Here is a 14537-nt window from a genome sequence, read left to right on the forward strand (position 1 = left end):
AAAAAAAGGGCTATAGAGAGTATTTTGCTAAATATGTGTACTATATTACATTTTTATTATATTTTTAATTATATCATTAAATATAGTTGTTATTATATAAAAAAAACGCATATTTAATTTGAGTTATTTTTAACCTTAAAAATTACTGCCAGCTGATAGGGCTCTCTGTATGTTTACAGCATTAGGTGAGATTATTTTTTTCTTGAGAAAAATTAACACCTCTATCTTGTGTACCTAATATTTATCCAAATGAGTCAATATTAAATCAAATCACAAGAATTGAATTGAATTGAAATCGTGAAATTTGTGTCAAGCAATAATAATAAAAGCGTAGCTTACCAGAAATTGTACCATGTAAACATTGTAACATGTTGTCACTAAACCTAATAAAATTGCAAGATGCAAGATTTTTTTTTTCCACCATTTTTTGATCCAAAAATCTTAATTATTCCAAACTTATGAATGGTAGTGTGTATGTATAATTTGGTTTGTGGTTTTATATCTGTATATAAAATGTGTACTTGCACACATTTACAACATTCCTCTGTGTAATTGTATTAAATCCTCTCTCTTTCTGTCTTAATTACAGTATTCCTGGTTCTTCTTTGAGACCATGGCCAAGTCAATGGCACAGCACCTCCAGGACGGCAACAGAATGAAAGTTAGTATAATCCATTCACATATTTTAAATTGACACAATATCTAACTTTAAAGGGATAGTTGACCCAAAAATGAAAATTCTGTCATTAATTACTCGTTCCAAACCTGTAAGACTTTCGTTCATCTTCGGAACACACATGAAGATATTTTTGTTGAAATCTGAAAGCTTTATTTACAAAATATTAATGTCCAACGAATTACGAGAGCAACACGATGCATATGTGTTGTGTTGAGGCGAAAACAGATGTAGTTTCCTGAATGCACGTAGGAGATTAATATTCTGTTAATAAAATGGTAAATGTTGTTTTCTGGGACAAGTGGTAGTTGCGTAGCTGTGAATGGAGGGACAGAATTCTTTCAGATTTCATCAGAAAAGATCTTCATTTGTTTTCTGAAGATGAAAGAACGTCTTACGGGTTTGGAACGACATGAGGGTGAGTAATTAATGCCAGAATTTATGTGATGATAATGTTTTTGGGGGGGTGAACTATCCGTTTAACAACCATTTGTTTTATGAGATGAATTCAACGGGCTTTCCTTTCCTCTCCTTTTCATTCTCATCATCATCATCATCATCATCAGGTATACCAGCTGCATTTAAATAAACCTGGGTTGTCAAGCAGGATGTTTTCAATTTTTGCATGTGTACATAGAATGCAGTTAACTTCCTCATTCTTTAAAAGTGTACGTGTTCAAGGCACTTGAAGGAGAAAAAAACCACACGCACCTTTTGAACTCAAACACACACAAAGCTTAAGCTGAGCTGTACTGCACTGTTGACATTAAGTTGACTTTTGCATGTACAGTGTGTGTTTAACAGTTTCTGCTTTTCAGACATGTTCAGACCTATTTGACATGCCATTGGGATCCTATTTGCATAACTGTGTCTCATGTTATGCCAATTTAGGGCCAGCGCGTGAAGTTTGTTGTTCTTACATGCCTTCTGCACAATGGATTGCATAACACGCGATCATGCGACTGATTTCTTTTTTGTTATAATTGAACTTCCATTTGGGCATCTGGGATATTGACAACTGACATGAAACCTGATACAACTTTTCTTACAAATGAACATTTGCCGTAACCACTGAAACTAATGGAGCGTTGATGGTTAATCATATGAAATCACCTGCATTCCCTACAGATGCCGCGAGCACAGAGGTTTCCAGAATCATTCCACCAAGCGCTGCAGTCTCTGCTGTTGTCAATCATGCCTCACATCACTATCCGCTATGTGGAGATCCAAGAGGAGGCCCGATGCGCCAACTTCAGCCTGGCCAGCTTCATTAAGGTCAGGCCTAAAGCTGTAGTATTTGAATAAGCAGGGTCCAGTTGCATAAACACACTCACTATGCGAAGCCTGAATCTTAAAAAAAACTAGTGTGACCAGCTAACAGCTATCCAAGGGGTAACCAGTCTTTTTGGATTCATATTAAACCAATCTACCCGTTTAAGTAACTTATGACCAATCTTGAAGAAAAAATGATAGATGACTAAATTCTTTGACTTGTCTGAGCAGTTTATGCAAATGGCCTATGATTCTAGTGCTTGAGTTAAAGGGATAGTTCCCCCAAAAATTTAAATCAGCCCATGATTTACTTACCCTGAAGCCAACCTAGGTGTATATGAGTGACATTCTTCTTTCAGACGAATACGATCGGAGTTATATTAAAAAATGTCCTGGCTCTTCCAAGCTTTATAATGGCAGTGAATGGCTGTTTCTGTTTTGAAGTCCATAAAATTGCATCCATCCGTGATAAAAGTGCTCGAAAGGGCTCTGGGTGGGGGGTTAATAAAGGCCTTCTGAAGTGAAGCGATGTGTTCGTGTAAGAAAGATATCCATATTTAAAACTTTATCGACTAAAATAACTAGCTTCCGGAAGACGGCCTACGCAAATTGACTTCCGCCAAAAGAGTAACACTTGACGGTGTATGACGTAGGAGTATCGTAAGTTTAGACACCTCTCGCGGTTCAAACAAACAGGGCTGGGCAACCAACTCAAGCTCCTCCGACATTTCTCTTTAAAAATTCTTGACTGGTGTTTTGTTTTGCTCTATCCTCTGCGCTTCCGCGTTCGTCATTACGTTGTGCGTCAAGGTCAAGGGTCACTCTTCCACCATAAATTGATGCATACGGCTGTCTGCCGTCTGCTAGTTATTTTAGTCGATAAAGTTTTAAATGTGGATATTTTTCTTACATGAACGCATCGCTTCACTTGAGCCGTGTGAAGCACTTTTATCATGAATGGATACACATTGATGGACTTCAAAACAGAAACGGCCATTCACTGCCATTATAAAGCTTGGAAGAGCCAGGACATTTTTTTATATAACTCCGATTGTATTCGTCTGAAAGAAGAATGTCATGTACACCGAGGCTGACTTCAGGGTGAGTAAATCATGGGCTAATTTTCATTTTTGGGTGAACTATCCCTTTAAGGCCAGCCCTAATTTTTAGTGCCATAATGAGGTGAACAGAACAACCATTTTCAACATTTATAATAAGGAGAAATGTTTCTTGAGCACCAAATCAGTAAATAAATTACATTTTAAAATATATTAAAAACATAAATATTATTTTAAATTGTAATGTTTCATTATTATTGTTGTAATAATATGATATTGCTATTTTTTGCTGTGTTTTAAATCAAATTAGTGGACCTCAATCTTTTTGTTTTTAAAGACTGTATATGTATACGTTTTTATATGAAACTCGCAGTCTCTGCATACGGTGTAAAATGTTCTTTACTCTTACGTGCTTCATTAGGGTCAGGTCAAAGGTGAAGATTGACTCATTTTAATTGTTTGAATCGCATTATGTATATGTTTTTTAAAATGAGCACAAGATATTCTGATATTCTACTTTAAATTCTACTTTATTCCAAATACTTTATTCCAATCAAAGAGGTTGATGAATAATTTTTTTAATTTTTTAATTTTTTTTACAATAAAGTAATAGCCTACTAATATTAACATTCAAGCCTCCTGGAGCAATAACTAACAATTAGTGATTTTTTTTTCTCAAGGAACTATGAGAACTATTAAAGAAATCTATTAATAGACGTTATTTGAAGTGTGTTTCAACATTTGGACTTGCTCACCATAAGTGCGTGTTGTTATGTAAATGTTTTTTGTAGTTTTTCTGCTACCGATAGTCGCCATGAATTATGGATCACTCATTAAGCCAAGATAGATTTCACTGAATGTCTGGCTAACATTTGAAATCAAAGTTAAACCCGCACCTGTTTCTCCTGATAATAAGTTTTACCAAACAAAATTGTTTGTATATAATATGAATCATGTCTTATTTCACTCGTTATTTAAGTGTATTATATTTATTTGATTTGTTATTGATTTTGCTCATGAACTCACTGATTGGCATTATGTTGTTCTGTCTTCCCCTGCACAGCGCTGCCTAACGTTTATGAACAGAGGATTTGCTTTCAGTTTGATAAATGACTACATGTGTGGCTTCAGCCTGAAAGATCCAAAGGTAGGCAAAATCATTCAACTCCATTATACGGTCAAAGCAATGCAACTTACACTGACTCACAGGGTTACCAATACTAACTGATAAATCGAATTGCCGCCGCAACCCGGTGGTCTTCACAGTAACATTTGTATCATGACAATTAAAGGGTGATTATTAAATTCAGTGACTTTACTTTTCTTCACACAACTCATAATGAAACCATGTCAAATTAGATCAATAAATTAACCGTTTTAGATAATTTTACATATTTAATCTCCTTAATTTCCTCATTGAGAAGTGGCCTGTTTGCTTTGGCAGGAACAGCTCTCATGCTTCGTTGCTTTTATCTCATCAAACCAATTTGGCGTTCGTAGGGAATCTTTTTCCGTTGGGATTCTTAAGAGATTGTCTTCCCTGTGAGGACTTTCATAACAGACATCTAGATGATGTGTGTGAGTCATACTGTGTTTATGGAGTTGCATATCTGTGCTCTCCTTCTGTGCTGTTGACATCACAGAGGGTTCCTATCATAACATCATGCATAACTTATTTTGACTTGCAAATACTGTGTGCCACATCCATCTAGACTGTCCTTGGAATTCACATGCATTGATATGGTGCAAATTATTAATTTGTACTAAATATCTGATGAAACCATGTTTCCCACGTTTGTATTTTATGCTCGACATAATTATCACATGGACCAGTTGTGTTAACAATCTGAACGTCACGAACTGCGTGACTTCGCCAATCGCTGTGTTTTTTTTTTCGTTCTCGTCAACTAATGTTTACTCAAATATTCTAATTATTAATTTAAGTACTGAGTTATAATAATTAATTACATGTATTTACTGTAGGGTTAGGATTAACATGTGGGGTTAACGTTAGTTGCATGTTACTATAGTAACTACGTTTAACAAGGACACTGTAAAATAGTGTTACTATGCTTTTCATATAAACCTGTTTTTCCAAAGCATTCTTTTAATTATTTATGGAAAGCATGACTATTGCAGTTATCACTGAAATTTGACAATATTGCACTGTTGTTGTTGTGTTTATTTATTTTTTTGTTAATGATGAGAAACATCAGGGGAGCACAGTATAACGGTACTATCTTTTTATTTTATTTTTATTTGTTGTATCGGTTGATATTTGATATTTAATTGTACATGTTAATTTCCACTATATATGTTTAGATTACCTTAGCTTATATTAGCTCACGTACTTTAAAAACTAATTCTGAAAGTGTAATAATAATTAATTTAATAACACTGTTAAATGTAAATTTTAGCAAATCTCCAAATGAACATCCATTTTTCTTAAATTCAATTGTAGCATTTAAAACGTTTTTTTTTTTTTTACTTTATTTTTTATTTGGACAAAATATTAGGGAAGTTTAATGTTGGCCTTTTATTGGTTGTCAGCCATTACATACAAATAATTACTGTCATATCATATCAGCCAGAATTTTAGTATTGGCCTCCCTAATTTGTACTTAACTGTTTTTTTAGTAACAACTAGGACGTGAATTTAGCTTGTCAGAACTTGAGCAGATGCCCTTTTGCGATAAATCTCTTATCTGTCTGTTACACATATCTACATATCTAAACCAACTTCTCCAGCAACTCACTCACCAGTTTCATATCCTATATTTACAGGAGCTAACAGAGATGAAGTTCGATTTCCTCATGACGGTGTGCAACCACGAGCACTACATTCCTCTTAACCTGCCCATGGCGTTCGGCCGAACCAAGTTGCAGCGAGTGCAGGGTAGGTGTCTCCACCCTATCATTGTGTCTGCCACGGCTTTCCCCTGCCCTCATCCTCCCCTCCATCCCAGTCTAACGACTTCACCACATTCAGATCGGCTAGTATCACCATTCCTCACGCCATGTTACTTGAACCTGAAAACCGAGCTACACAGGAATTTAAGTGTCATGAAATGGGGAGTGATGACATCTAAGCTTAACATCTTGTTTGATCAGAATACGGTTTCCCCAAACACTAGTGGTTCAACGGATCGCAAAACTCGCGGTTCGGATCATATCACAGTTTTTGAGTCACGGATCGGATCATTTTTTCAGATAACTTTGCTTTCCATTCATCACTTAAAGCACACTTTAAGTACTCTGAAACCACAACAAAAACTACTAGCCTAACAAAAAAACATTATTAAAGGCAAGTGAACAGTCATTACAAGCATAGACATATACAATATAACAATGTTACAAATAAAGTAAGGTCTAACTGTAGTATTCAGGTAATTAAATGTAAAATAATACTGTTCACTGTATACATTTAATATAGATGAATCTTTGTTAAAGCTGTGTTTTGTAGTTTGATTTACATTAATGACAAATAGACAACAGCAGGTGTTTATAGGCTGCTGTCACTTTAAGACCGAATGCACGGGTCCAATAATGATACATCCTTCTCTTGTTCTCTTTCTCTGGAAACATAACTGACTGTGTTTATGAGAATACTTGCAGAGACGGATATTTTGACATGATTTTGTGTGTGTGTGTGTCCATCCAAGTGCAAGGGGACGCAAAAGAGGAATCAAATCTGAAACGCGCCTCTCTGTCTGTGTGTCTGTGTGCACAGATAAAAGCGTGCGAATACCAGATAAAATTCTCCTTTGCCTCTTCTAGCGCTGGAATGGTTTAAAATCTGTTGAATGTGTGTAAACCAGCAAGACAAAACACACGCAAATTATAAACTTTCAGATTATGGCGGTTAAACTCCGCGAATCACATGCGTGCCGAACCGTGGGGGCTGGTCCGTACGGATCAACAACGATCCGTTTAACCCCTACTAATATTACAAAAATTCATTTATAACACGTATAATGGCTGTCATGAGTTTATCAGTTTTGGCATTTCTAATTGGAAACAAATAAAACAGTCTCTTTTGTACTACTACCTTCAGTCAGTCAGCATGGATCACTCCCTCAAAGTAACATATTTTTGCCATGATTACTATTCCACTGACTGTCACACTACAAACGCAGTTCAGATGAAGTTCAGACAAATTATGACCTCTCATTCTTTTCACTGATGCTGAATTCGGAACCGCATACTAGTACACTACTTGTACTACTTTTACCACATCTTTGTGTGGCAGAAATAGTAAGAGTGATATTCTAGTAGGCGGTTCTGAATTCAGCATTGAGACACAGGATTAGCATGCTAACACACTACTCACATGTGCAGTGTAAAGTATGTATACTTTGCACAGTTTGTACACTACCATTTAAAAGTTTGGGGTCAGTGAGAGTTTTTTATGTTTTTGAAAGAAGTCTCTTATGCTCACAAAGGCTGTATTTATTTTGATCAAAAACAGTTATATTGTGAAATATTATTACAATTGAAAATAACGTTTTTTTATTTATATATATATATATATATTAAAATGTGATTTATTCCTGTGATGCAAAGCTGAATTTTCAGCATCATTACTCCAGTCTTCAGTGTCACATGATACTTCAGAAATCAGAATTCTGATATGCCAAATTTGCTGTTAAAGAAACATTTCTTATTATATTCAATGTTGAAAATGGTTGTGCTGCTTAATATTTTTATGGAAACCATGACAGGTTTTTTGAAGATTGTTTGATGGATAGAACAGCATTTATCTGATATAGAAATCTTTTGTAACATTATAAATGTCTTTACTGTCACTTTTGATAAATTTATTGCATCCTTACTGAATAAAAGTATTAATCTCTTAAGAAAATCTTACTGACCCCAAACCGATCGTATAATGTGCTTAGGTTATTTGATCAGGCCACCAAAATTGGCAAGTTGGATTAAAAAAGCAAAATTAGCACACACAAAAAAAAGCAGAATTAAACATGCAAGATAGACGACAATGTAGCATACTACATTTTAAAGTGTTTATTAGTGCATAATGCATAACCAACTTTAGAAAAAAAATAAAATGAAGTATGCAGTATATACTGTGTGCAGTATATGCAGTAATGTGTAGTATACATTAGTGAGTAGGGTTGGGTATTGTTTGAATTTTTAACGATTCCGATTCTGCTTCTCAATTCCGATTCTTATCGATTCCTACTTTTGATTCCAGTAAGGTAAAAAAACAACAACTTAGAAATCTTTCACATTTATTCTAAGTCTAATTGCAAAACATTTGATTATAGCTGAATAGCATGAACAAAAATCAACAGGCTAAAGAACACTAACACAAGAAACCTTTGCCTATGGTTTAAAAATACCATAGCAAAAGCAACTAGCTTAAAGGTCCCGTTTTTCCTGTGTTTTTGAAGCTTTGATTGTGTTTACAGTGTGCAATATAACATGTGTTCATGTTTCGCGTGTAAAAAAAACACAGTATTTTTCACACAATTTACTTATCTGTATACCGCTGTTTTCACTGTCCTAAAAACGGGCTGATGACTTCCTTGTTCTATGAAGTCCCTCCTTCAGAAATACGTAACGAGTTCTGATTGTGCCAGCGGTTCCTGTGTTGTGATTCGACAGCATCTTAGCGCACGTTGCCCGGAAAGGTCACGCCTCTTACCATAACGTGGAGATGCATGCGCTCAGTGTTATTATATGAAAATAACAGCGTCTCGACGACATGGCGACAAACACACTCTACAAACGCAACTCTTCCTCTTCTCCGTGGGAGCGCAACAAGACCACGCCCCCTTTTTGTGTGTATTCCTGTGGGCGGAGGTTAGTCAAAAAACTGTTCTAGTGACATCATTAAAGCAGGAAGTAGAGGGATGTAGTCCAAACCGGCCGTTCGCTGTATGCTTTGAAAGGGGACTTCTGTTAAATAAAAAGTATGCTCGCTTGGCATTGAACTTTGAGCTTTATAATTTTACAGGTATTATTTATGCTCTAACAGCAACATTACACACTAACTAAAGTTTGAAAAATGGGATCACGAAGACCAGGACCTTTAACTAATATACATTTTAAGCATTATTAAAGAGTAGTAAAAACTCAGTAATTAAAAAAGAACAAATAAACAAATCAGAAATCACACGAGTAAATACAACTGAACAGCGATGTGATTGAAATAAACATTGATTTAAGATTTTTTCAGGTATTCAGGTACAAAAAACTGTAATCAGATGTCACTTTATAAATAAAATATACATTACAAATATAGTTACAAAAGTTATTAAGTCAAGAACAGCAAAAGTCAAAAGAACTTTTGTTGTTTAATGTTATTATAGAGATGGCAGCAGGAATATTAGGCTCCTGTCGCTTTAAGAGCTGCACGGATCCAGTATACTGAAACGCATGAATTTTCTTAGTCAACTGTTTATGTTCACTTAAGACATAACCGACAGTGTTTATGAGGATATTTGACATATTTTTGTGTGTATTTGTCCATTCAAGTGCAAAAAGATGCGAAAGAGAATTCAGTTCAGTATCATGCACTATTCAGTATGAGAGGCGTCTTTCTGTGCGCACGTTTTGGGTGTGTGTATAACAAGTATCCAATTCCTTCCCTTAAGGATCTGATTGCAGAATTGGAATCGATTTTCGATTCCCAACCCTATTAGAGAGGCAGTATTTCATTCCAGTTGTATCCACACACCCTCACAGCTTCACACCCTCACACCCTCACTGTTGATGGCAATCCTGCATGATTGCTTCCTTTATTCATTATTTCAGATTTTATTTCGTATGCGGCGGAGTGTTTCGGCGTCTTAGGTAGGTGATGCCGACCAATGCCAATGCACTTCCAGTCGCCAGATTATCGTCCTGATAACCCCACTAATTGCCTTGCTATGCTCCAGCATCACTCATAAATCACTGTCTAACTGCATTTCACACTTACGCTTTTTCTGTCACCAAGCATTGCATATTTGCTTTGGTGTGTTGAAATGAAATGACTGTGGATTGTTACAGAGAATTTTTGGTATTGTTTTACATTATAGAAGTTTAAAGGGCCGTGTTTCATGCTGTCTGAGTTTGTTGCTGTTACACTTGACTGTTAAAATGAAGTGTATCCTGCATTTGTCTGTCATGTTCTGTCTTCACTTGCTCTCTAAACTGTGTAATTTTATACTGTATATTCAGAATGAGTGCGGAAACATCTTGTGTGCACTTGTCGTAATCTGATTCTATCACTAGTGTTGTACAGGAAAATATGAGGAAATGTGTTCTGTTTTCAACTCTGATTACAGGGAATTATCTTAATGGGATTGATTTTCCAAAAATGCAAGTTTTTCATTATTTACTTACCTTCATGTTTTTCCAAAACCAAATTACATTATTCTTTGAAACAAAAAGCATAAATATAAAGTAGATATTTTCCATTCCATAAGAGTTCACAGTGACAGATGCACATTAAAGGCACAATATGTAAGATTTTTGGATTAAAATATGCAAAAACCATTTTGTTGACTTGTGTACTTACAATATCCTAATATTTCCAACAATGTTTAAATCCAGAGAAATCAGCTATTGTAACTAGTGTAACGGCCCGTGTCAATGCGTCGCCCATCAGTGACGTCATATCCGCTTTACCCACAATTTCCAGTTTTACTTCCTTAGAATCCATGAAAACACCAAAAATGCTTTAATATATTACGTGTTTTATTCGACATTTCACTTTGTTGACAGAAATTAATCATTTTTATAAAGCTCAACATTGTTTGAATCTCTTGTTTTCTTGATTTACCGCGAGGAACATGTTTGTACCTCAGAGACACTATTCTGTCAAGTGGCTAATAGCGCTGCACGATTAAATTCTACCTCTGTTATATGGCGATATTTTGGCTATAAGATAACCGACACTGAGCAGAGAGAGCAGGGCTGCCAACTCACACTCATTCAGCGTGAGACTCTTTTCACACGCTCTCATGCCACACATCCATTTTCTCACGCAGAGAAAAATCGCGACGCAAAGAGGACACTTACTTTTGATAGGAAACAAATTCTCAACTCTCAGATTCTGTCAATTTTATTAAGAAATTCAAACAATAGCGTTTTGACGCTTGTAAATGTGACGTCAGACTCTCTTACTCTTTACTAGTTAATAGTAAATAAACACGAATGAACAATAGGTGTGTTGAAAGATACAGTACAACTTACCGAAATGTTTATGCCTCATACATAATATAGATCAATTAGTGTTTTTCAACTGTGGAAAGAGGTCAGTAAAACAGCTGGAGAACAATATGTCACATGACGTTACATTTACCTCAGGAAAGCCATTTGATAGCACGTTAAAGGGGCATTTCACCCATTTGAACATTGTTTTTTATTTAAAGTGGGTCATATATGTAGTCGAAATGTAAAAGAAATTTTGAATTTGGTGCCTTTGTGACCGAGAAAAGACAAATAATAACTTCAGGACGCATTTGTATGAAAGACAACAACTCCCACAATGCACCACATTGCACAGCTCCGCAAGCCACTCCCACTAATCCAGAAAGCGCATATCTGCCTATAAGAGAAATCACTCTTCCGTCTACAAGGCTAGCTACCACCAGAGCTTGAAATTCATTTCACATTCACACAAAATGTCTAGTTAGTTGGCGAACTCATTAGTGCATTACTCCTCGTTTGTATTTCTTTCGAAAAGGTGAATTATTGCATGGTACCTGGATGTTCAGTCAGAACATATGCGGTGCGAAACTAGGAAACTAGTTCACAACACAAACGTCCGTCTCCTCGTCTGATTCAGAGATTTCGTCCAGGAGAAATTGTCATCGTTGAAAATCTTTGCCGCAGACGGACTCTATCTCTGTGTTCGTAGCGGTTCGTAGTTGCATAGTGAGATCACCGGCGCCGCCAGTCCGGGCTCCTCGTCCGCGGCAGGCAGGTCTTCTGCCTCGGCTGCTCTTCGCTATAATGCGGCTTGTAAAGGTAGCCACAAACACCTGATTCAAGCATCAGACTTCCGAAATCCTCTAGTCTATATCATATTGAGCACTCTCCTCCGCTATTGTCATAACTTTACATCTGTCTCCACAGCGCCTGTTAGCTTAGCTTCAAACAAGATGGAGGATATTGCTTTCAGTTTCAGAGAGTAAAGTCCCACCCACTGATCTGTAATAGGTCTGTAGCGTGAGCGGGTCCCGCCCCCTGGGAAAGATGAGGAACGAGTGCTTGTAGTCTCAACAGAAATCCCCCCCTCTTACACTTCCTCCTACAATGACGCAAAATGACGATTTTTGCGTCATTGTAGGAGGAAGTGTAAAAGGTAAATAACGTATTTCTCCCGTCTCAGGGGAAAATGAGAGAGTGTTGCACAACCATTCAATAGTATGACTGGGTTTCTAACAATGCAAAGCTTAATGCAAATGGGTGAAGTGTCCCTTTAATTGGCTAGACAAGTTAGTATTTCAAGAGGAGTATTTTGCTAAATATGTGCACTGTATTAAATATTTATTATATTTATACTTATATCATTAAAATATTGTAACGTTGTTATAATAGCCTAGTAAAAACCACATTATATTTAATTTGAGTTGTTATTTTTAACCTTTAATAATAATACCAGCTGACAGGGCTCTCTGTATGTTTACAACATTAGGTGAGATATTTATTTTTTTCTTGAGAAAAATTAACATGTATCTACTGTAGCTAATATTTATCCAAATGAATGGATATTGAATCAGGATCAGAATCAAATCACAAGATTTGAATTAAAAATTGTGAAATTTGTATCAAGCAATAATAAAACAATAGCCTACCAGTCATTGTACCATGTAAACATTGTAACATGTCGTCACTAAACAAATTTCTGATTAGTTACCAAATGTTTTGACAATCACAATACACTTCCTGCTTAAATGTCCCTGTTTGTCTGGACCGAATGTTCAAAATATCTTATTTTCATGAGCATACTTGTTTATTTATTGTTCAATTTATTTTATACTATTGTACTATTGAGACAATAACAAGTTTGCAGTAATACAAAGATGTCATTATTTCATTTTGTAAAAATATTATTTCAATTTGAAAACACTGCATTTAGTTGTTGTTGCTAGTCTGAGTTGAGAAATACATATTTCAGCATTATCACTAATCTGTGTGAACATTTTCCTTGAGAACCAAGCAAGTTGACTCATGAAACCATTAGTTTATTATATCGCAATCGCATATCGCAATCGCAATATTGACCTCAATAATTGCAATATGACATTTTCCCCAAATCGTGCAGCCCTAGTGGCTAACATAGCATAATCAGAAAGAGCTTTATTTGTAGTTACAGTAATACAGCATTTTCTCCACCATGCAGTTTAAAAATCAATTGCATGCCATTTAGCACTACAAGTCATCCATGTATTAACATGTACTTTTTTTATTTATTTTTTATTTAACCAGGAAATGTCCCATTGAGTTACAGTAACTCTTCTCCCAGGGAGTCCTGGCCAAGACAGGCGGCCAAAAACAAACAAACATAAAAGACAGGACAAAGATTACATACTACACCACAAATCTCTATACATACACTATACATACACAAACAGGACATTATACTTAACGTAAGCAAATACAGACATACAATTTAAAAGGCACCTAGTTAAAAGCAATTACACTGTTCAGTCAGAGTTAACTTTAAAAGGTTTTTAAAAGTATTAATAGGTGGAAGTGATTCTAGATTTAAGGTGTTTTGGAGTTCATTCCAGACATTTGGTGCATATGATGAGAAAGTTCTGTTCTTGTTGATGGAATAATTAACTTTTTTTTTTTCTTTTTTTTTGATGACCTTGTCCTGTAAAACTATTTTGGTAAGTAAGCTAATTTAAAATGTAGAGGGGTAATTTACCCATTAGTGCTTTAGCAATAAAAATCAATAAATTGAATTTCCTTCTTAGGGAGAGGGAGGACCACTGAACAGTTTCATACAGAGTGCAGTGGTGAGTCCTAGCTGCTGCACCTGTAATGAAACGTAAGGCTGAGTGGTATAATACATCTATTTTTTTTAATAAAAATGAAGTAGAGTGCAAATAAATTAGGTCACCATAATCCCAAACTGATAAGAATGTGCTCTGCACCAACCTTTTCCTTGCTGAATAAGGAAAGCACTTATTCAATCTAAAATAAAAACCTAACTTGGGTCTGAGTTTTTTTTTTTTTTTTTTAAGGCTCTCAATATGGACCCCAAAAGACAATTTATCATCCAACCAAATACCTAGGTATTTGTAGGAAGTCACCCTCTCTGTTGGAGTACCACTTTGTGTTAAAATAGTGAAATCCATAAGAGAATGTGAACGTGTAAAAAACAGTTTAGCTTTTAAGACCAACTTTAATCCTACCAGAGATTTTTGTACCTGACTAAAGGCAGACTGTAAATGATGAATTGCTTCCTTCAGTGACGTAGCATAGGTGTACAAAATAGTATCATCTGCGTAAAAATGAGCCTTTGTTTGATTCAGATCCACACCTAAATTATTTATATAAATAGAAAA

General features: G+C 35.6%; 1 protein-coding gene across 4 annotated transcripts in view; it reads left to right on the plus strand.

Annotated features, from left to right (window-relative positions):
* Positions 1–14537, plus strand: part of dock11 (dedicator of cytokinesis 11) — a 107746-nt gene that overhangs the window by 47615 nt on the left and 45594 nt on the right. For 2 of the 4 annotated variants that reach the window (XM_084405978.1, XM_084405979.1), the window contains exons 27-31: positions 590–661; positions 1805–1951; positions 4070–4153; positions 5791–5902; positions 9784–9822. In XM_084405978.1, the coding sequence (XP_084262104.1) occupies positions 590–661; positions 1805–1951; positions 4070–4153; positions 5791–5902; positions 9784–9822 (454 nt within the window). The remainder of the gene's footprint in view (positions 1–589; positions 662–1804; positions 1952–4069; positions 4154–5790; positions 5903–9783; positions 9823–14537) is intronic. The other 2 variants (XM_084405980.1, XM_084405981.1) reach the window with 1 other exon arrangement.

Source organism: Rutilus rutilus (genome assembly GCF_951802725.1).
Source record: "Rutilus rutilus genome assembly, chromosome: 3".
NCBI classification, from domain to species: domain Eukaryota; kingdom Metazoa; phylum Chordata; class Actinopteri; order Cypriniformes; family Leuciscidae; genus Rutilus; species Rutilus rutilus.